At 43.9% G+C, this 24,280-nt stretch overlaps 1 protein-coding gene across 2 annotated transcripts in view; it reads right to left on the bottom strand.

The window, feature by feature from the left end:
• The window catches only part of RNF214 (ring finger protein 214), a 54,256-nt gene extending 30,485 nt beyond the window's left edge, over positions 1–23,771 (bottom strand). The window contains exons 1-6 of one of the 2 annotated variants that reach the window (XM_005579757.5): positions 23,637–23,771; positions 22,048–22,160; positions 17,344–17,854; positions 16,598–16,657; positions 10,719–10,859; positions 8,345–8,484 (exon numbers count right to left, since the gene is read on the bottom strand). In XM_005579757.5, the coding sequence (XP_005579814.1) occupies positions 8,345–8,484; positions 10,719–10,859; positions 16,598–16,657; positions 17,344–17,854; positions 22,048–22,154 (959 nt within the window). In that variant the 5' untranslated portion in view covers positions 22,155–22,160; positions 23,637–23,771. The remainder of the gene's footprint in view (positions 1–8,344; positions 8,485–10,718; positions 10,860–16,597; positions 16,658–17,343; positions 17,855–22,047; positions 22,161–23,636) is intronic. The other variant, XM_005579756.5, reaches the window with a different exon arrangement.
• Positions 23,772–24,280: the final 509 nt, after the last annotated feature.

Below are 24,280 nucleotides of genomic sequence, written 5' to 3'. Positions count from 1 at the left end.
TGAGGGAAGTTTTCATTGATGACATCTTGTTTCTGAGAAATAAAAGACAAGATCATCTGCTAAGGGTAAGAAGAGAAATGGTGGAGACAGGAAGTTTAGAAAGAGAGATTTAAGTTTGGGATGGACCTCCGAGGAAGAGGAAGCCCTGAGGATCCAGGTGATGCTGTAAGTCATAAATGTATTCTGGCCCCAAGACACACAGTTGTGTGATTTTCTCCAGCAGCACTCAGCAGTCCAAGTGTAAGAATGAAGAGGTGGGCTGGGCGCAGGGGCTCAAGCCTGTAATCTGAGCACTTTGGGAGGCCGAGGCGGGTGGATCACTTGAGGTCCGAAGTTCAAAACCATACTGGCCAACATGATGAAACCCTGTCTCTAATAAAAATACAAAAAATTAGCCGGGCATGGTGGTGGGTGCCTGTAATCCCAGCTACTCAGGAGGCTGAGGCAGGAGAATCACTTGAGCCCGGGAGGCAGAGGCTGCAGTGAGCTGACATCACGCCATTGGACTCCAGTCTGGGTGACAGAGCGAGACTCTGTCTCAAAAAACAAAAAACAAAAAACAAAAAAAAAAAAGAAGAAGGAAGAGGTCAGGTGGCTGACTTGACTAAGGACTGCAGTACTACAGGAAAATAAAATGAAAAGAACAAGGCACCAAGAGAACTGATGGTAATGGTAAGCAAGTAATTCCAGTAGTAGACCATAAGTAAAGGCTGGCTATGGAAAGAAATACTTCCAGGGGGTTGACAGACTCGGAGGAAATGGAGTGGGGTCACTGAACAAGAAAGAGATCTTCATATGGTCAAAGTGTAAATTTATTGGGAATAAGACAAAGTCAGAAGAACTGGCCAAGCGCAATGGCTCACACCTGTAATCCCAGCACTTTGGGAGGCCAAGGCGGGTGGATCACCTGAAGTCAGGAATTCAAGACCAATGTGGCCACCATGGTGAAACCCCATCCCTACTAAAAATACAAAAATTAGCCGAGTGTGGTGACAGGCGCCTGTAATCCCACTCAGGAGGCTGCGACAGGAGAATCACTTGAACCTGGGAGGCGGAGACTGCAATGAGACGAGATCATGCCATTGCACTCCACCCTAGGCGACAAGAGTGAAACTCTGTCTCAAAAAAAAAAAGAAGGACTGAAACCTATGGTCGAAATATGGGATGTTGCAACAGCCTAGCTTACTGTTTTCCACCTAAGGAATACTAGATTTGTTGACTGCTATGTAAGCTATTAGGACTTCAAAGCATACCTCTCAAGTAGTTAAATACAACAGCACTTGGTGAAAATTTTCCAAAACATATCCTCTTGCACCTGACAGTTTTATTTTTTGAGATAGGGTCTGGCTCTATCACCCAGGCTGGAGTACAGTGGTGCAATTACAGCTCACTGCAATCTTGAACTCCTAGGATCAATGATGCTCCCGCTTCAGCCTCCCCAGTAGTTGGGACTATAGGCATGTACCACTATGCCCGGCAAATTTCTTTACTTTTAGCAGAGATGAGGTCTCACTATATTGCCCAGGCTGGTCCCGAACACCTGACCTCAAGTGATCCTCCCACCTCAGCCTTCCAAAAGTGCTAGGATTACACGTGTGAACTACCTTGCCTGGCCTCAATTTTAATTTAGCATGGACTCTTTTTTTTTTTTCTTTGAGATGGAATCTCGCTCTGTCACCCAAGCTGGAGTTCAGCAGCATGATCTCAGCTCACTGCGACCTCCGTCTCCTGGGTTTAAGCAATTCTTATGTCTCAGCCTCCCAAGTAGTTGGGACTACAGGCAGCCACTACCACGCCTGGCTAATTTTTTTTTAGTACAGATGGGGTTTCGCCACGTTGGCCAGGCTGATCTCCAACTCCTGACCTCAGGTGATCTGCGCCCCTCGGCCTCCCAAAGTGCTGGGATTACAGGCATGAGCCACTGCACCCAGCCAACATAGACTCTTATATTACATCCAGAGTAATGCTTCCAATGAACAGTAACTCCCTTAATCTGCTGCGTACCTGTCATTCTATCCTACGAATTGATCAGGCAAGTTCAGAGAAGTTTTTTTTAAAAAGAAAAATATTGTTTGATATTGCAGTTTTTACGTGCCTTGTCCAAAGCTACATCTATGAAAATATAAATCAATTATGTCTTTTAAAACACAAGGTCACCATGAGCCTTACTGCCATTCTCAATGAGTCACTGTTGTCTTGTTGTTGATGTCGTTTTTTGGTTTTTTTTAAATTTTTTTTTTTTTTTTTTTTTTTTTTTTTTTTTTTTTTTGAGACAGAGTCTCGCTCTGTCGCCCAGGCTGGAGTGCAGTGGCTGGATCTCAGCTCACTGCAAGCTCCGCTTCCCGGGTTTACGCCATTCTCCTGCCTCAGCCTCCCGAGTAGCTGGGACTACAGGCGCCCGCCACCTCGCCCGGCTAGTTTTTTTTTTTTTTTGTATTTTTAGTAGAGACGGGGTTTCACCATGTTAGCCAGGATGGTCTCGATCTCCTGACCTTGTGATCCGCCCATCTCGGCCTCCCAAAGTGCTGGGATTACAGGCTTGAGCCACCGCGCCCGGCCTAAATTTTTTTTTTAAAGAGATAAGGTCTCACTATATTGCCCAGGCTGGTCTCAAACTCCTGGGCTCAAGCGATCCTCCCGCCTTGGCCTCCCAAAGTGCTGGGATTACAGGCATAAGCCATTGCACCTGGACACAATAAGTCACTGTTAAAGGTAGGGAGCTTAAAAGAGGTTCTGCACTGGAAAAGCACTAACAGGGAAACCTCACCTTTCTAATGCCAGCAATTACCTGAAGGATGAAAGCTGGGAACTAGAAATTGTCCCTGCAAAAGTAAGACAACTTCCAGGACAAAGGAGCCAGGTGTCCAGGAGAAAAAAAATCAAATACGTGACTAAACTAAATATTTGATCTTTTACATTTTGGTAAATTCAGTTTGTCTCCTTTAAAAATATAATTAGACCAGGTACAGTGGCTCACACCTGTAATCCTAAAATTTTGGGAGGTAAAGGGCAGGAGTTTGAGATCAGCCTGGCCAACAAACTGAGATCCAGTCTCTACAAAATAGAAAAACTTAGATGGGCAAGGTGGTGCACACCTGTAGTCCCAGCTACTTGGGAGGCTGAGGCAGAAGGATGGCTTGAACTCAGGAGTTCAAGACTTCAGTGAGCCGTGACTGTACCACTACTACACTCCAGCCTGGCCAACAGAGTGAGATTCTGTTTCTAAAAATAAAAAAATTATAATTACATTGAAATACATAGTGACTACCTTCAAATAGTACAAAGCACTTAGCAGATTTCTATTAAGCAAATTCATCTTTATATAATATTAACGTGAAATTCCCTTAATTTCCAATCCAGTGATAGAATAAACACTTACCAAATAATTATCAGATATATGGCACTAAAAGAAAAAAAGAATAAAACATTAAAAAAAAAAATTTTCAGGCCAGGCGAGGTGGCTCATGCCTGTTATCCTAGCACTTTGGGAGGCCAAGGCGGGCAGATCACGAGGTCAGGAGATTGAGACCATCCTGGCTAACACAGTGAAACCCTGTCTCTACTAAAAACACAAAAAATGAGCCAGGTGTGGTGGCAGGCACCTGTAGTCCCAGCTACTTGGGAGTCTGAGGCAGGAGAATTGCTTGAATCCGGGAGATGGAGGCTGCAGTGAGCCGAGATCACACCACTGCATTCCAGCCTGGGTGACAGAGCAAGACTCCGTCTCAAAAAACAAAACAAAACAAAACAAAACAAAACAAAAATTTCAGATTCAGTTCATAAAGAAATGGCACAAGCAATTCTGCAAAGAAGGCAGAATTTAAGTTAAAACGTATAAGACAGATAAGACATCTTATTAAAGAACCCCATTATTTCCCTAATTTTCCAAGCCAGAAATATGGGAGTGATCCCTAACTCAACCCTGTCTACCCACATTGATCAGTGCTGCCCCTAAATGTCTTATAAATGTGTTCACTTCTCTCATTCCCACTGGCACTACTTTAGTTTCAGCCATAATTATTCTAACCTAGGCTCTGACAAGGTAAGTCCCCTTAACTGGTCAAATACACTAATCCAATCCATTTTCCAACTGCCCAAGTAATCTACTTAAAATGCAAATTGTAGGCCAGGCATGATGGCTCACACCCATAATCCTACCACTTTGGGAGGCCAAGGCGGGTGGATCACTTGAGGTCAGGAGTTCAAGACTAGCCTGGCCAACATGGTGAAACCTTGTCTCTACTAAAAACACAAAAACTAGCCAGGCATAGTGGCACAGGCCTGTAGTTACAGCTATTCGGGAGGCTGAGGCAGGAGAATCACTTGAACCCAGGAGATGGAGGTTGCAGTTAGCCAAGATCGTACCACTGCACTCCTGCCTGGGCAACAGAGCAAAACCCTGTCTCAAAAAATAAAAAAGTAAAATAAAATAAAAATAAAACGCAAATTGTATCATTTGATACTCTCCTCCCTTAAAAATCCTTCAATATCTCTATCATGGAGAAACTCAAATTCCTTAACACAGTATAAAAGCCTTTTCTGATCTGGCCTCATTCCCCCACTTCACATCTGGCTTGCTTTTCTCTCTCATTTCGGAGTCCCTGGCCGGCAGTGTCTTTTCCTTCATTTGTTGCCTGGCTAATTCTTCCCTATACCTACCCTGACCCCTGTTACTTTTTCTTCGAAAATTTTAAACCAACAAAAAGTTAATAAAATAATAAAATGAATATCTACCTGTCATCTAGATTTATCAGTTGTTACATTTTTTGCCACATTTATATCATGACACTTAACTCCTAAAACTTCAGCAAGTATCTCTTATGAACAAGAACATCTTTCTACATAATGAAACAATGTCATAATCACATGCAAAATATTTTTTTAATTTCTTAAACTTTTTTCAACATGGGCTTATACACTCAAAATATGTAACACTGACACAATATTACCTAACACGTAGTCCTTATTGAAATTTTCCCAATTATTCCAAAATGTCCTATAATTATAGTTTGTTTGATTCAGGATAAAACCAAGGATCATGCATTTCATTTGGTGGTTATCTTCGGCCCCTTATTTTTCAGGACTCCATTCTGGAATGATATCCCCTGGGAAGCCCTCTATGACTCCCCTACCCAGTCTGGGTTATGTGCCTCTTTCAGATGCTTTCATACCACCACTGTCATGGTATCATTACACTATTTTGCAATCATCTGTTTATCTATCTGTCTCTCATAATAAACAGTAATCTCTTTGAAGACTTTTTACTCTCCAGGCCCTACTGTCTGGCTCATAGTAGATATTCAATAAATGCTGGCTGAACAAATGAATGAAAACACTAGAAACAGGAAATATAATTGTTATGGACTGAACTGTGCCCCTTAAAACTCCTATCTTGAAGCCCTAACCCCAGTGTAATTGTATTTGGATAGTGGGCCTTGAAAGAGGCAATTATGGTTAAATGAAGTCATAAAGTGGGAACCTAATCCAATAGGACTGGTGTCCTTATAAGAAGAGGAAGAGACACCAGGAATATGCATGCATAGCGCAAAAGCCATGTGAGACCAGAAGAAGGCAGCTGTCGGCAAGCCAGGAAAAGATTCTCACCAGAAACCAAACCTGCCAGCATCTTTACGTTGGACTTCCAGCCTCCAGAACTGTAAAATATTCTGCTGTTTAAGCCACCTAGTCAATGGTATTCTGTTATGGCAGGCCAAGGTGACTAATATAATGATCAAAATCTATGCGTCCTGGTTCCTATGAATGATGGAATGCTAAGCAAAACCTACACCACTGCTAGAACAAAGATTCCTACAAAAGACATTCCCCCTGCTTCCGGAAAACTGAATCCCACACTTAACAGAAAGAATGGCAAAAAACATTATTCTGACACTGTGACATATAAATTTAAAGAAAAAAATGGATCTTCAAGAACACAAACACCAAAATTATTAGTATCAATCACCATCTGTAGCAATTCAATCAAATGGAAAAGATAGTAGAGTTACATAAAGAATGTAAAGAGTAAAAGTGAGTTTGTTGAAGGTAAAAAAATAAAAATTAAAAATTAAAAAAAGGCTGGGCACGGTAGCTCACACCTGTAATCCCAGCACTTTGGGAGGCCAAGGCAAGTGGATCGCTTGAAGCCAGAAGTTTGAGACCAGCCTGGTCAACGGAGTGAGATCCTCATCTTTATAAAAAAATTTAAAAAATTATCTGGGCATGATGGCACTTGCCTGTAATCCCAGATACTCAGGTGGCTGAGGCAAAAGAATCACTTGAACCCAGGAGGCAGAGATTGCAGTGAGCCGAGATTGTGCCACTGCACTCCAACCTGGGCGACAGAGCAAGACTCTATCTCAAAAAAAAAAAAGAAAAAAGAATGTAAAGAGCACACATCAAAAGGAAATTTTCTGCGGGGCTTAGAATAACATTATAGACTCATCTTCCCAGTTTCTGCACTTTAATATCTGCTGCTAAGTTGCTACATATCTATGGTCATCTTTCTCACACAGACTGTGAAGACAATGGCAGAGACCATGTCATGGGGTGGGAGCAACTGCTTTGATCACTGACAGTGGCTGGGACAGTGTTCTATTCCAGGTACACTCTTCATAATTTCTGGAAAATTATCATTATAGACAACCGACCCACCTTCTAATCATTCGGTATCACTAGATTCTCAACAGAACAACTGATTGGTCTACAAGCCCTCTCTCAAACACAATTCCTCATGTTGAGCTTCACAGTTATTATCTCGGAGACTCAGAAAATGATTCAGCATATGAGCTTGCTAACTCAGCAGTCTGACGCATTGGAAAAAGCCAAAATTTTTTTGATAAACAAAAAGCATTTTGGTAGAACTTAAATAAAATCAACAAAGTATTCACAGCTATTCTGATTTTCAAACAGGTCATTTTAAGAAACTTAGAAAATTGGCCGGGCATGGTGGCTCACACCTGTAACCCCAGCACTTTGGGAGGCCGAGGCAGGCAGATCATGAAGTCAGGAGATCGAGACCATCCCGGCTAACACGGTGAAACCCCATCTCTACTAAAAATACAAAAATATTAGCTGGGCATGATGGGGGGCACCTGTAGTCCCAGCTACTCAGGAGGCTGAGGCTGGAAAATGACGTAAACCCGGGAGGCGGAGCTCGCAGTGAGCCGAGATTATGCCACTGCACTCCACCTTGGGCAACAGAGCAAGACTCCGTCTCAAAAGAAAAAAAAAAAGAAACTTAGAAAATTGAGAATTTGACCAAATTCTATGGCCACTTTGCTTTTTCTGCAGTACCTAGAAAAGGACACAAATCCACTAAATAATTCTTTCACAAACAGCTTACAAAGTTACTGTCTGAAATTTACTTCGGATGCTGAATAACATAAATGGAATCATTCAAAGTATGCTCATGGTCTGAACTTGGTTTTGTTTTTTCTTTCTGAGACGGGGTCTCACTCTGTCACCAGGCTGAAGTCCAGTGGCACGATCTTAGCTCACTGCAACCTCCACCTTCCGCCTCCTGGGTTCAAGTGACTCCCCTGCCTCAGCCTACCAAGTAGCTGGGTCTACAGGCGTGTGCCACCACACCCAGCTAATCTTGTATATTTTAGTAGAGATGGGGTTTCACCATGTTGGCCAGGATGGTCTCGATTTCCTGACCTTGTGATCCACCTGCCTCAGCCTCCCCAAGTGCTGGGATAACAGGCCACCGTGCCTGGCCTATGGTCTGAACTTGTAAACATCAGGTTATAAAGTGAAATCAGTGTTAGATTCATATAAAAAAATTTTTTTATTTAAGAGACAAGGTCTTGCTCTGTCACCCAAGCTGGAGTGCAGTGGCGTAATCATAGCTGAGTACAGCCTGGAACTCCTGGGCTCAAGCGATTCTTCCACCTCAGCCTCCCAAGTAGCTAGGACTACAGCCACGTGCCACCACAACCAGCTAATTTTTTTTTTTTATTTCTTTGTAGAGAGGGAGTCTTGCTAGCTTGCTCAGGCTGGTCTCAAACTCCTGGCCTCAAGCAATCCTCCCACCTTGGCGTCCCAAAGCACTGGGATTATAGGTGTGAGCCGCTACGTCCAGACTGTATCAAAATCTTGACCACACTTGGGACTCAACAATTAACTGTTATTATTTCAAAGTATTTAATAAATCTCTGAACTTTTTTCTATGAAGTCTAATGTTTGATACTGAAAAACCTAAAGTCATTGGAGAGTTTTTGCTTGCACACTTATTTTTCAAATAAAAATTAAACCAAAGGGAAAGAAACTACAAATACAAACAGGTCTGGCCCCTCATGCATATATACATACATACAGGGTTTTTATTCTTAACATCAGTTACCTTCTGCCCTTCTCACAAAGCTTCTCAATTTCAGCTTTCAGATCCTGCTCCTTCTGCAAAAACTCCTTCTTTTCTTTCTCTATCTTCTTCTTTGTTTCTTCCCGCTTTATTGTCACATCCTGAATAGCCTTTAATATCTCCTGAGTTCCGAACAATTACAGTCGCACACAAATAAAAAAGAAAATAAGTTAGTTCTTTTGATGCGAAGGTTATTTTCAACTATCATAAATTCACGTGTTGACTTTAGTGAATTCAAATTGAATTGAAAGAATGTGGTTGATGAGTAGCTCCAAAAGCCAGTATTCAGACCTAAAGGAGAAAGTTACAGTAATGCAGATCTCAACTCAACAGGAAAAATAATTTCTAGCAATTGCAATCGTTCAAAAATGGAATATACTGCCTCGTGAAGCAGTAAGCTCTCCATTACTGGTGTTCAAATAAAGGCTGAATGAACACCTGTAGAGAATGCTGAGAAAGGTGTTCTCGTACCAGGTGAGGGTCTGTTACATCCAACAAATATTGTTTTGTTTCATTTTGTTATGATTCTACTTTATTAGGAATGAGTTTTGTCTGTTTCACTCTTTAACAACAACAAATATACACATATATACACACACACATATATATATACACAAACATATATATGTACAAACACACACTTTTTTTTTTTTTTTTAAATAAGAAGTCAAACAGGCCAGGAACAGTGGCTCATGCCTATAATCCTCGCACTTTGGGAACCCAAGGCAGGAAGATCGGCGTGTCCAGGAGTTCGAGTCCAGCCTAGGCAACACAGAGACCTTGTCTCTACAAAAAATAAAAAAAATTAGCCAGGCGTGGTGGCACATGCCTGTAGTCCAGATACTCGAGAGGCTGAGGTGGAAGGATAGCTTGAGCCCAGAAAGTCAAGTCAAGGATACAGTGAGCCTTGATTGCACCCACTGTACTACAGCCTGGGCAACAGAACAACACCCAGTCTCAAAAAAAAAGAAAAAAAAAAAGAAAAAGTAAAATAACACAAAGGTGATAAAGAGTCACTCCCCCACTTCATACCACTTCCACCCATAAGAGTGATCAATGTGTTAACTGCTTTGTATTATGCTTTCACATCTTTCTCTATGCTCACACAAAGACATACTTACGTATGCATTTCTTTGCTTTTTTTTTAATGAGGTCGTTTTACATACATTACTTTGCATCCTGATTTCTTTTACTTGACATGAATGTATTATGTCAATAAATATCGATCTAATTCAAAAATAGCTGTATAACATATGGATATATCTAATGTATCCAAACATTCTCTATTAAAAGTCTATGAGTGGTCTGGCACAGTGGCTCACGCCTGTAATCCCAGCATTTCGGGAGGCCAAGGTAGGCGGATCACGAGGTCAGAAGATCAAGACCATCCTGGTTAACACAGTGAAACCCCGTCTCTACTATTAAAAAAAAAAAAAAAAAATCAGCCAGGCGTGGTGGCAGGCACCTATAGTCCCAGCTACTCAGGAGGCTGAGGCAGGAGAATAGCATGAATCCAGGAGGTGGAGCTTGCAGTGAGCAGAGATTGTGCCACTGCACTACAGCCTGGGTGACAGAGTGAGACTCTGTCTCAAAAAAAAAAAAAAGTCTATGAGTATTAATACTTTTCTTTGAGACAGGGTATCGTTCTGTTACTCAGGCTGGAGTGCAGTGGCACAATCTCGGCTCACTGCAACCTCTGCCTTCTGGGCTTAAGCAATCCTCCCACCTCAGCCTCCCATGTAGCTGGGACCACAGGTATGCACCACCATGCCCGGCTCATTTTTTGTATTTTTGGTAGAGATGGGATTTTGCCATGTTGCCCAGGCTGGTTCGAACTCCTGGACTCAAGTGATCCACCAGCCTCGACCTCTCAAAGCGCTGGGATTACAGGTATGAGCCACCACATCCGGCCTTGCCTTTTTATTTCAATTAACTCAAAAATAAAATTAAAGTTTGAGTTGGGTATGGACGGCTCAAACTTTAATTTTATTTTTGAGTTAACTGAAATAAAAAGGCCTCCTTTGGGAGGCCAAAGCGGGCGGATTTCTTGAGTCTGGAGTTCAAGACCAGCCTGGGCAACATGGCAAAACCCCGTCTCTACCAAAAACATAAAAAATGAGCCAGGCATAGTGGCATGCACCTGCGTTCCCAGCTACTTGGGAGGCTGAGGTGGGAGGATCACTTAAGCCCAGCAGACAGAGGCTGCAGTGAGCCAAGATTATGCTACTGCACTCCAGGCTGAGTGACAGAGTGAGACTGTCTCAAAAATAAATAAATACATAAAGTTTTTAAAAAATTAAAGTTTGATCAGAGACTGCTGCTTAACTCATTGACAATTTCAATATAAGCAAAATACCTGGTGATTCTTCATTTCTTCTTCTCTCCTTTGCTGAAGCTGCTTTAATTGCACTTGGAGCTGATTCTCCACTTGCCTCTGTTTGTCCAGGACCTCCTGGTAACGCTCCTTCAACAGTGTTCTCTCTGTCATCATTTTATCCTATTATGAACAAGACAAGAAAAGTTTATTTCCTAATTTAATCACAAGAAACATTCACCAGTGACTGTCCAAGGCATTGTATAGAGCTCTATGACTGCACTATCCAATAATGAAGCTACTAACCATATGTGGCTATATAAATTTAAATTCATTAACATATGATGAGATTGGCTGGGCATGGTGGTTCACACCTATAACTGCAGCACTTTGGGAGGCTGAGGTAGGCGGATCACTTGCGTTCAGGAATTCGAGACCAGCTTGGGCAACATGGCAAAACCTGGGCTCTTAAAAAAATACAAAAATTAGCTGGGCATGCCGGTACCCGACTGTAGTCCCAGCTACTTGGGAGGCTGAGGTGGGATGATTGCTTGAACCTGGGAGGCAGAGGTTACAGTGAGCTGAGATCACGCCACTGCACTTCAGCCTAGGCGAGAGAGCAAGACTCTCTCAAAAAAGCGTCCAGGAACATGACTCCTTACTGGTTAATAACACTGAAAACTGATGGATCCTCTAAAGATGTCTGGGAACCTGGTATTCAGACTGAACAACTCAGCAAGCTTTCATATAAAGTCTGGATTAGAAGTGAGGCTTCTAGACAAGGCACGGTGGTTCTGGCCTATAATCCCAGCACTTTGAGGGGCCAAGGCAGGAAGACTGCTTGAGGCCAGCAGCTCAAGACCAGCCTGGGCAATGTAGTAATACCTGGTCTCTATCAAAAAACAACAACAATAAATAAAAAAATAGAACTGCTTCTGAAAACAGTTTAGCTCTGCCACCCCCATGTCAGTAAATCAAGAAAATCAATGGTTACCTTTCAAAGGGACACTAAAATTTGAAGAGGGCCAACTTAAAACACATTTAGTATGAAGTAGCCCACATAATATTTAAACTGAGAGCACTAAACTGAATTTTTTCATTAAATAACTCTTTTCAAAGAAAAAAAATTTTAAAAACGAACAGGGAAAATATCATACTATAATCATGTTTACAAAAGGCTCTCAAGGCCAGGCACGGTGGCTCACACCTGTAGTCCCAGCACTTTGGGAAGCTGAGGTGGGCGGATCACCTGAGGTCAGGAGTTCGAGATCAGCCTGGCTAACATAGTGCAATCCCGTCTCTACTAAAAATACAAAATTAGCCAGGCATGGTGGCACATGCCTGTAATCCCAGCTACTTGGGAGGCTGAGGCAGGAGAATCACTTGAACCCAGGAGGCAAAGGTTGCAGTGAGCAGAGATTGTGCCACTGCACTCCAGACTGGGTGACAGAGCGAGACTCTGTCTCAAAATAAATAAATAAATAAATAAAATAAAAAATAAAAAAGACTCTCAAGATAGGACCTTGGCTTTGGGACAAGCTAATCTTTAGTCCATGTACTGAAATGTGACTAAGGTGTCCCAAACAGCTGATTCCTCAGCATCACACCTTTCCAGGGATTCTGAACCTGGATTCTACAGGTGGACCTCAGGGAATCTTTGAACTTTCTGCAACTGGTGTATGTATATATCTTTCTGAGACAAGAATTCAAAGTTTCCAAAAGATACTGAAAGAGGATCTTAACCAAAGAAAAGTTGAAACCAGTAGATTATTCTTTTTTGAGACAGAGTCTCACTCTGTGACCCAGGCTAGAGTGCAGTGGTGCAATCTCGGCTTATGGTAACCTCTGCCTCCCGGGTTCAAGCGATTATTGTGCCTCAGCCTCCCAAGTAGCTGGCATTAAGGGTGTGAGCCAACATGCTCTGCTAATTTTTGCATTTTTAGTAGATATGGGGTTTTGCCATGTTGGCCAAGCCGGTCTTAAACTCCTGGCCTCAAGCAATCCGCCTGCCTTAGCCTCCCAAAGTGCTGAGATTACAGGTGTGCTCCACCGCACCCAACTTCTTTTTTTTTTTGAGATGGGATCTCGTTCTGTCTCCCAGGCTGGAGTGCAGTGGTGTGATGTCGGCACACTGTAATCTCTGCAGCCCGGGTTCAAGCAATTCTCCTGCCTCAGCCTCCCAAGTAGCTGGGATTACAGGCACGTGCCACCACGCCTGGCTAATGTTTTTGTATTTTTAGTACAGACGGGGTTTCACCATGCTGGCTAGGCTGGTCTCAAACTCCTGACTTCAAGGGATCCATCTGCCTTGGCCTCCCAAAGTGCTGGGATTACAAGTGTGAGCCACCATGCCCAGCCTTTATTTTCTTTTAACCACAACTCTTTTCCTTTACTTTTTTCTTTTTCTATAATGCATTTTTCTAAATAATAATAATAATTTTTATTATAGAGATGAAGTCTCACTATGTTGCCCAGGTTGTTCTCAAATTCTTAGACTCAAGCAATCCACTCACCTCAGCCTCCTAAAGTGCTGGGATTATAGGCATAAGCCAAGGCACCCAGCCTATGATCCATGTTTAGAACCCAGGATCAGGGGATAAAAATTAGTATCATGAAAAAAGTATTAACATGCATACTATTACTACATACAAGGAGATAACTCAAAGGCATGCTTGATCCAATTTGTCCAGTCTTAACGAGCTAAAGAGTTTATATACTGTTACTTTGCTTTATCCTTGGCTAGTTGGTTCCTAGGATTAGGAGTAACACTTTCGAAAGTAGGCAGTGGGCAATGGCCATAAATACATGAAAAGGGTAGAAAACAGAACAGGAGTCAGGTTTCATATACTGCCACCAAGCTTAACACCTGCTTAGTTTCAATGCCTTTTTTATTTTTTGGGTTTTTGTTTTGTTTTGTTTGTCTAAGACACAGTCTTGCTCTGTCGCCCAGCCTGGAGTGCCGTGGTGCAATCTCGGCTCACTGCAACCTCCGCTTCCCAAGTTCAAGCAATTCTCTCTGCCTCAGCCTCCAGAGTAGCTGGGATTACAGGCGGCCGCCACTACGTCCAGCTAATTTTTTTATTTTTAGTAGAGATGAGGTTTTGCCATGTTGGCCAGGCTGGTCTTGAACTCCTGACTTCAGGTGATACCCCCCACCTCGGCCTCCCGAAGTGCTGAGATTACAGGCGTAAGCCACTGCACCCAGCCTCATTGCCTTTTTAAAAGCATGTAGACCTCACTACCACCCAAAAGATAGAGCCAAACAAAACACAACTCTAGTCCTCCTTTGGTCCAGTACTTGCTGGGTTTTCATTCATTCCTGCTTCATCTAGTTGACTGTTACAATTACATCCCAAGTTGCTACTCTCTGTTTTAAAACTTTTATTGGCTTCATCTGGTTAATGTACACCAGTAACTTTTTCCATATACCCTTCAATTTCTTCAACTTGCACCAAATATCCACTATCTTATCTGGTTGCTACAAGCATTTTCCCTTTTTATACTACTCTTTATAAATTAACATATCTTACCCTAAAGACCTCTTCCTGGGGTGCCTTTCCCAGTATTACTTTCCTTTTAAAAAGTGTACATTTAGATATCCATATACTTAAAGGTGGACATTTTAGCCACAAAAGGCCAGGGATGGATCAAAGGGAGCATTTTAACAAAGGTAAGTGTGACGTTCTCTTCAAAAATCAACTATCTGGGGATAAAATTAGAAGGATACAAGTAAATAATCTATGAAAAAAAAGACTGGATGGAATTTGACTAAAAGCTTAACAGTAAGAAAAAATTGCCAAAATAAGTCAATGTAAGCTTAAGAAAGTCTAGAGTGAGAGATACTAAGAGATTCCACTATATTATAAAGTAATTATACTGTATCTGTACTATCATATATGGTTCTCGAGATCACTTTTTAAAACAAATATTGATAAAATGGACCATGTCTAGGTGAAAGTAACCAGAATGATGATAAAGAAATGGAAAATAGTATCAAAATAGTATCAAAAAGAATACTAAAAACATCTGAGGATGTTTCACCTGGAAAGGTTTGAACTTGGGGAGAAAGAGAATAAGGGGAACAGGCATAAAAAAACTTCAAATATACACAGGGCTAACAAGCAGGAAAGGAACTGGATTTATTCCATAAGGCTCAAGAGAAAACTATAGTAAGAACTTTTTTTTTTCTGAGACGGATTCTCACTCTGTCACCAGGCTGCAGTGCAGTGGTGCAATCTCAGCTCACTGCAACCTCCACCTCCCGGGTTTAGGCAATTCTCCTGTCTCACCTTCCCAAGTAGCTAGGACTACAGGCATGTGCCACCATGCCCGGCTGATTTTTGTATTTTTAGTAGAGATAGGGTTTCACCACATTGGCCAGGACGGTCTCAATCTCTTGACCTCATGATCCACCCACCTCAGCCTCCCAAAGTGCTGGGATTACAGGCATGAGCCACCACACCGGGCCTGAAACAAGAAGCTCGCTGCCACCTCAGCCTCCCGGGTTCAAGCAATTCTTCTGCCTCAACCTCCCAAGTAGCTGGGATTACAGGCAGTACCACCACCCCTGGCTACTTTTCGTTTTTTTGTTGTTGTTTGGTTTTTTTTTTGAGACAGTCTCACTCTGACACCCAGGCTGGAGCGCAGTGGCACGATCTCAGCTCACTGCAATCTCTGCCTCCCAGGTTCAAGCTAATCTCATGCCTCAGCCTCCCAAGCAGCTGGGATTACAGGCACACGCCACCACGCCTGGTTAATTTTTTGTATTTTTAATAGAGATGGGGTTTCACCATGTTGCCCAGGCTGGTCTCAAACTCCTGAGCTCAGACAATCTGCCTGCCTCAGCCTCCCAAAGCGCTAGGATTACAGATGTGAGCCACCGTGCCTGGCCTAAATTTTTGTATTTTTAGTAAAGACAGGGTTTCACCATGTTAGTCAGGCTGGTCTCAAACTCCTGACCTCAGGTGATCCACCCGCCTCGGCCTCCAAAAGTGCTAGAATTACAGGCGTGAGCCACTGCACCCGGCCTGAAGTAAGAAGTTATAAGGGTTTTATCTTCATCTCAGAATAAAATCTAACAATAAGAGCTTTTATTTTGTTTTTTGAGACGGAGCTTCTCTGTTGTGCAGGCTGGGGTGCAGTGGTGCAATCTTGGCTCACTACAACCTCTGCCTCCCAGGTTCAAGCCATTCTCCTGCCTCAGCCTCCTGAGTAGCTGGGATTACAGGCATGCACCACCACGCCCAGCTAACTTTTGTATTTTTAGTAGAGATGGGGTTTCACCACGTTGGCCAGGCTGGTCTTGAACTCTTGACCTAAAGTGATCCGCCTGCCTTGGCCTCCCAACGTGCTGGGATTACAGGTGTGAGCCACTGTGCCTGGCCTTTTTTTTTTTTTTTTTTTTTTTTTTAATTTTTTTTGAGACAGGGTCTCACTCTGTCACCCAGGCTGCAGTACAATCACACAATCATGGCTCACACAGCCTCGACCTCCTGGGCTCAGGTGAACAGGTGATCCTCCCACCTCAGCCTCCTGGGTAGCTAGGACCATAGGCATCCACCACCACACCTGGCTGATTTTTGTATTTTTTGTAGACACGGGGTTTCACCACGTTGCCCAGGCTGGTCTCAAACTCCAGAGTTCAAGCGATTCACCCACTTCAGCTTCCCAAAATGCTAGGATTATGGGCATGAGCCACTGTGCCTGGCCAATAAGAGCTATTTTTTTTTTAAACGTAACTGGTTGCGTTGTGAGGTAGTAAGCTTCCCATCTCTGGAAGTGATCAAGGAAAAGTTAGCTGACCATCTGTCAGGGATTTTATGAAGGGGACTCCTGCACCTTTTCCAACTGAGATGATATGCCTCTAGATCTTCTGTTTGATAATGACTTCATATAACAACAATGACAGTTTAAATACTTACCAAATTCTTTTCAATATCTTGATCTGTGTTTACCTCTGAATCAGCCGTCTTAAAGTCAGTCTATAAAGGAAAAAAGTTATATTTAGAATTGTTCAGAGACACTTTAAAAGAGGCAGAATCACTAACACCTAGAATTCTGCCACAGGTAACTAACTTTTTGCTCTTTCCCCTTACCAGCTTCCAAGCAAGCTAAGCAATGTAGTTCTGGCAAATGGACACCAACATCCACCCTGCATTAATCATCAGTCCCACAAAATAACCCAAACAAGACCCAACGACTGACTGAGAGAAAGCCTCAAGTCTGAGATGAGATGTCTGCCCTCTACAGTCTGTTGTGCCCATACTTTCTCCTACAACAAAGCACACCCGTCACTAGAAGGCAGGATACACTGTACTTCTTAAGATGTGACTCAGAGAATTAACAAGGACTCTTCCTGCAAGGACAAAGGGGATAAATACAAATGCTAATGTCCTGAACTCATCAGTTACTCAGTGAAAGAGACTACGTAGGTCATAAAGTTCCTACTTGCCATAAGATGAGACACTAGCTACCGGCTTTCTTATTTACTGAACATCAGAATGAAGTCATTGCATGGCACTGTATCAAAGTAGTACGATGGCTGCTAGCAAAAAAACAAAAAACAAAACAAGCCAGCAAGTTCTCCACCAAATATGAAGAAATAGCTCCTACCCTGAACCCCACCACCCCCCAGTTACATTTTAGTAGTAGAAACTTGACACTTGACCTGTACAGCAATGTTCTGAGAAAGCTTCAGGGAAGAGCTATCTTGATCATCATCCTGATCCACTCGGACTCCTTCAACCCCATTTGCTGGAGACACTACAGGTCGGAAATCCAAGCCTGTGTCCCTGTTACCTTCCTTTAGGATGGAGGCTTGTGGGGATTTCTCTTCAGAGCAATTCCCGGAGGCAAGCTGCTTTGTATGGCACCCTGCCTTAAGAGACCGAGTGGCTGGATGGAGGTTCTCCCGGAGGCTTGTGTCCCCCTCCTCTCCTGCTGTGCTGGCCACGTCCTTCAAATCAGACTGAGATCCACTGCCAGAAAGACAAAGGGCTGTGGCTATCAAGTTTTCTCCTAAAACCGCCGGGTGCGCTGCTGAGGTGTCACCTGCTGATGAACCAGGATTCTGCTCTGAGTGCTCCAAATGGACATTTCTGTTATTCTCCTTGGTTATCGTTTGGCTACTTACACTCAACAGGGGTGAGTTCTTCTGTTTCTGTGCAGAGTCTTTGGTGCTATCAAACACGTAAGATGAAAAGAAAAGTTATAATACTTTTAACTACTAGAAGAACAAAACTAGACTATGTAAACCCTCCTGACTATCACAATGAAAGAACTTAGTTTCAATCCAATGATTTCTATCCCATATGCAGGTAGTATAGCTTGGTGGTTAAGACCTAGTTTTTTGTTTTTTGTTTTTGTTTTTAGAGAGGGTCTAAACTCTTGTCACCCAAGCTAGAATGCAGTGGCGCAATCAAGGCTCACTGCAGTCTCAACATCCTTGGCTCAAGTGATCCTCCACCTCAGCCTCCTGAGTAACTAGGACTACAGTAACATGCCACCATGCCCAGCTAATTTTTTGTATTTTTTGCATGGTTTTGCCATGTTGCCCAGGCTGGTCTCAAACTCCTGTGCTCAAGGGATCCATCTGCCTGCATCAGCCTCTCAAAGTGTTGGAATTATAGGCGTGAGCCACCACAGCCAGCCAAAAACCTGGGTTCTAAAGACAGTCTACAGTAAATGGCCAAACATAAATGATTCTGAAGATCCAAATAATTTTTGAGGGCCAACTGGAATAAATTTTGGGGATACCGATGAATTAGCCTAATGCTAGTTAGAATATTTTAGTTACATGTACTAATTTAGTTATACATATTATAATAAACTATTAACTTAGAAATATTGTTTTGATTCCTCTCTCACCTTCCACAAGAATAATTTTCATTCAAACTCATTATAGAGATCTTTGACCAGAACCACTTTTTAGGTTCTTCAACAGTTCCAGAGTATAGCATCTACACTTTAAGTTGTCTAAAGTACAGACAATTTTGAATCCAAAATTGAAGCTGTCAATAAAATTTTATCCCACACAGTAAGTATACATATGCTTAATATTAGGATATTCTGTCACTTGTCACAGCCATTCAAGGTGCTGCTTTAATTATTTATTGATTGATTGATTTTTTGAGACAGGGTTTCACTTTGTCACCCAGGCTGAAGTGAGGGATTGTTTTTTAAAGGGGTCTTAAAACATATTTACAATGACATCCAACATTCACAACTGTACATCTTTCACCCAGGAATTAACGCTTATGTTTAATTTATTTGACCCCACCCTCTTTTTTTAAACTAATTCTATAACTGACACTCTTAACCATACCCAACCAGCACAGAGGATTCAAGTTGATGCATCTTTGTTTCCTCAGTCATACTAGTTCAAAATAAAACAACTGAAAGAATACCTCGGTGAGGAACAATGGCTCATGCCTGTAATCCCAACACTTTGGGAGGTCAAGGCAGGAGCATTATTTGAGGTCAGGAGTTCAAGACTAGCCTGGGAAACATGGCAAGACCTTGTCTCTACAAAAAAATGTTAAAAGTAGCTGAATGTAGTGGCATGCACCTGTAGCTCCAGCAACTTGGGAGGCTTAAGTGAGAGGACTGCTTAAGCCCAGGAGGTGGAGGCTGCAGTAGGCCATGATCGCACCACTGTACTCCAGCCTACGTGATAGAGGGAGACCCTGTCTCAATGTAAACACTTGAAGCTGATTCCTTCCTGCTGGGAGTTAACTGTGAGGAGGTGCTTAATTAAAAATTCAGGCATATATAGTACCTGAGTTTGAATCCTGACTCCGCCCACCATTTACAAGCTGTTTGACTCTTGGCAAGTTACTTTATTTGTAAAACAGAAATAATACTATCCTCCTAATAGGACTGTTGTGAGGATTCCATGAGATAATCCACATGAAGTATTCAGTATAGTGCCTGGCATATAGTAAACATTCAATAAACCTTAGCTGCCATTATTACTAGTGTATGTAGTTGACTTTATCAAAACTCTGACTCCAACATAGCTTGGAAACCTTGGGCAAATTACTAACCTCTCTGTGTCTCAGTTTCCTCACCTGTAAATGGGAATAATAATATTATCACTACCTCCCGAGACTGTTTTAAAGATTAAATGTGTTAACACATATAGAACTGTAGTCAAGTGTTAGCTATTGTATTAGAGGACTCAGGTACTCTAGAAAATAGCTGAGGGAGGGCCAGGCGCAGTGGCTCACGCCTGTAATCCCAACACTTCGAGGCTGAGGCAGGCCGATCACAAGGTCAGGAGACTGAGACTATCCTGGACAACATGGTGAAACCCTGTCTCTACTACAATACAAAAAATTAGCCGGGCATGGTGGTGGGCACCTGTAATCCCAGCTACTAGGGAGGCTTAGGCAGGAGAATCGCTTGAACTCGGGAGGCAGAGGTTGCAGCGAGCGGAAATTGCGCCAGGGCACTCCAGCCTGGCGACAGAGCAAGACACTGTCTCAAAAACAAAACAAAACAAAAGTTGAGGGAGCTAGGTGCAGTGGCTCACCCCTGTAATGCCAGCACTTTGGGAGGCCAAGGCGGGCAGATCACTTGAGGTCAGGAGTTCAAAACCAGCCTGGTCAACATGGTGAAACCCCATCTCGCTAAAAATACAAAAATTAGCTGGGCTACCAAGCAGGCGCCTATAATTCCAGCTACTTGGGAGGCTGAGACAGGAGAATCACTTGAACCCAGGAGGCAGAAGTTGCAGTGAGCCAAGATCATACCACTGCACTCTGGCCTGGGGCACAGAGCAAGAGTCTGTCTCCAAAAAAAAAAGAGTTGAGGAAGAATACACAGTCAGCCTCTTTATATAGACTGTGGTCCACATTCATGGATTCAACCAACCATGGACTGAAAATATTCAAAAGGATAAATGTTTGTGATGATGGATATGCTAATTACGCTGATCTGATCACTATACATTACATGTACCACAACATCACTACGTACCCCCATGAATATGTACAATTAATTATTGTGTCCATTTATTAAAATATAAAAATAAACCACTTAAAAGTAAAATACCCAGCCTGGCCAACGTGGCGAAACCCCATCTCAAATACAAAAATTAGCCAGGCGTGGTGCCGGGCACCTGTAATCCCAGCTACTTGGGAGGCTGAGGCAAGGGAATCACTTGAACCCAGGAGGCAGAGGGTGCAGTGAGCTGAGATCACGCCATTGCACTCCAGCCTGGGCGACACAGCAAGACTCCATCTCAAAAAAAAAAAAAAAAGCCGGCGCGGTGGCTCACGCCTGTAATCCCAGCACTTTGGGAGGCCAAAGCAGGCGGATCACGAGATCAGGAGATGGAGACCATCCGGGCTAACACGGTGAAATCCCCTCTCTACTAAAAAAACAAAAAATTAGCCGGGTGTGGTGGCGGGCACTTGTAGTCCCAGGTACTTGGGAGGCTGAGGCAGGAGAATGGCGTGAACCTGGGAGGCGGAGCTTACAGTGAGCCAAGACTGCACCACTTGCACTCCAGCCTGGGCCAACAGAGTGAGACTCTGTCTCAAAAAAACAAAAGTGAAATAGATTTAAACCATTAAAAAAAATTTCAGAAAAAAATTGGATGGTTGCATCTGTACTGAACATGCACAAATTTTTTTCCTTGTCATTATTCCTTAAAAACACAACTATTTACATAACATTTACATTGTATTAGTTGGTGTAAATAACCTAGAGATTAAAGTATATGGGAGGACATGCATAGGTTATACACAAATACTACACCATTTTATTTATTTATTTATTATCTTTTTAATTGCTTTAAGTGGGGTGGGCATATGCCTGTCCCAGATAAATACTACACCATTTTATGTAAGGGACTTGAGCATCTATAGATTTTGGTATCCTCAGTAGGGGTCCTGGAACCAATCTCCAACATATACTGTGGGATAACTATATAGTTAATTTAGTTCAACATTGTACATAACAATGTATTACATTAGCTACTATGAGATGCAAGTTTGGGTAATTGCGTGTCTGTGGGTATATGTATTTAGAATCCATGTACACATACCAATGTAACATTTCTCATATATAACATATAAACATATGGTTAAACGAACATACAGTCCACATAGGAAAGGGCTGGAAAATATTTGCATTTTTTAATGAGTTTGAACCCATGTATTCTATTTATTCTCCAAACATTTAGCATGCCTGCTGAGTATCAGATGCTGTGTTGGATACCAGAAATACAAAGATAGATCAGACAGTCCTCTACCTTTAAAAACCTAGTGCAGTGCCATCAGAGCCAAAAAGAAAGACCAGCTACACAATACCATCTCAGAAACCCTTTACCCAAATGAATCTTCCCAGTCAGGAGTCCACACATTACCTTAGACCATCTGGGAGACCTTCGTCTGATTTGGAAGCACATAAACTAGAAGATTCCGGAGGACTGGGGGCATTGGCCACAACACCAGCAACCTCAGACGCTGCCATTATGCTCTGTACATTCAGAAACAAATTACAGGCTACAAGTTTCCAAAGTTTAAAACAAATGTATCTCTCCCCCCTCAGAATGTCCACACAACAGAGCTGTTGCAGTAAAGAAATACAAAAACCTGGGCTCCGGGAGAAAATACTTAAGAGTATTAAAAGAGACATTGTATACAAAGTCCTAGCGGGCAACAATCCTCAAGAGTCACTGTATTTACATAAATATCTCGGAGTCTGTGCAAAGATCTTATTTTCACTTTTGGCAGAAATGTAGTCATTTCAAACAATAGAACTTAGTCTGCCAGGATCTTCCAAGTGGTCCCAAGCCTACCTTGTCTACTATCATTTATAATAAAAGATGTACTTTTCGGACTAGTATCAATCAGATCTCATGTTTTTAAATCACTTTATGGCTGTTACATTCAAAGCATTCTCCACTAATTTAAGTGAAGTTTTTGGAGGCACTTGCCTGTAAGCGAACAAGTAATGCAATACTGGGCAATCCAGGGTGCATCTTTTACTGTCAGTGTGCTCCCCACAGATGGGAAAGGCCTGATACCCACTATCTGAGAAAAGTACAGACTCTTCAGAGTGACTAGTGGTGCAAAAAAGAATCCTGGGTTCTCTAGCTTGAAAATGACAAGGTGAAAAACATGGTAACATAAGTAAGGGAACTGGGACGGATGCCTTTTTTAAAAATCAAAAGGTCATCTTCTATGCTGCAGAGCAAACTTATGACCTTATGAGGAGAAAAGAAAATCAAAATACTTGGGAGGTGGGGGTGAACGTAGGGTTAGTTTGCATTCTTGCTTTTATTTTAACAGCATCACAGGTATTGCCCCCGGAACACTGAAGAGCGCGCGGGGTAGACAGGCAGATGGGGCTGTGTCAACACCTCAGTCACAGCCCACAGACCCTGTGCCTCTGTTTCCCTCATTATACAAAGCTCCTGGGAGAAAATGGGCCCCAAATCGCCACTGCTGCTCCCTCAGGTGCAAACATCCCGTCCCCAAGGAGCCCAGGGCTGGGGGGTCCTCTGCGCCCGGTGAACGAAACCCCAGGATAAGGGTCATGCATGCAACTCCGCGGCTAGAGAGCCCGTGGCGCGGGTCGGAACAGCTGGCTGGAGGGTCGAGTGTACCAAAAAGAACTCCGCAACCCGGGGCGACCACCAGCGAAGCGGAGGCGCCGGAGCCACGGGTCCTCGGGCGAGAACAGGGGACAGACGGGAAGAGGACAATGGGGGGAAACGGCGCTGGGTGGCCTTGGCCACCCTCCACAGGGGGCTGCTAGGCTGGCCGCTGCCTCGGACCAGCCCCCCTCCACCCCTTTCCCTTGGCCCCCCCACCCCACTGCCAGCCCCCCCGTCCCACTTCTAGGCCGGGACCCCCGCCTCGGTTCTCACAGCACCCTCCACGCCCCCCACCCGGCCCCCCTCCCCGGCCCTCGCCCCGCAACCCCCACCCACGCTCGCCCCTCACACACCTCCCGCGCCGCGCCCCCGGGAAGAAAGTGGGGGAGGGACGGGACGCACCTGAGCGGGCGGAGCGGGGGGAGGGGGCGGCCGAGCCACGGGGGGAGGGGTCGAGCGCCGGCCCGCGCGCGGCACCTCCCACTTCCGGCGGCACGAGCGGAGGGGGCGAGCCTCCGGCCGCGAGAGGAGAGGCCGCGGTAGCGCCGCGCCGCCCCCGACAGCGCCCTCTGGCGGCGAGAGCTGGCGCCGCCGGGGCACGGGGATGCTGCAGGAGACCCCTGAGATACAGGTGGACTCCCGGGGCGCAGGGAAGAAGGGAGAGCCGACTGCGAGAAGGAAGGCGACCTGGCGGGGCAGGATCCCCTCTGGAAAGATTACAGGGACAGTCGGGGCCATGGCGGTCAGAGGGAGAAAAGCAACTAGGGGATTTTAAAGGTCGGAACAGAAATGCCCTTTACAGAGGACGCCATGAAGGAGAACCTTCTGAAGAGGGACTATGTGGAAGATGCCCCGAGGACTCGGGGAGGCGGAGCCCGCGGGTTCGGCCCCCAGCGCCCGCACGGCCCCTGCCTGCGGAGGCCGCCCGCTGGAGCCGGACCCCGGGCGCCGGTTGCTGGGGCCCGTGGGGTCGCTGGGCCGCAGGCGCCGCGCTGAT

Source organism: Macaca fascicularis, chromosome 14 (genome assembly GCF_037993035.2).
Source record: "Macaca fascicularis isolate 582-1 chromosome 14, T2T-MFA8v1.1".
In the NCBI taxonomy this organism is placed as follows: domain Eukaryota; kingdom Metazoa; phylum Chordata; class Mammalia; order Primates; family Cercopithecidae; genus Macaca; species Macaca fascicularis.
This window is presented reverse-complemented; position numbering and strand designations above follow the sequence as displayed.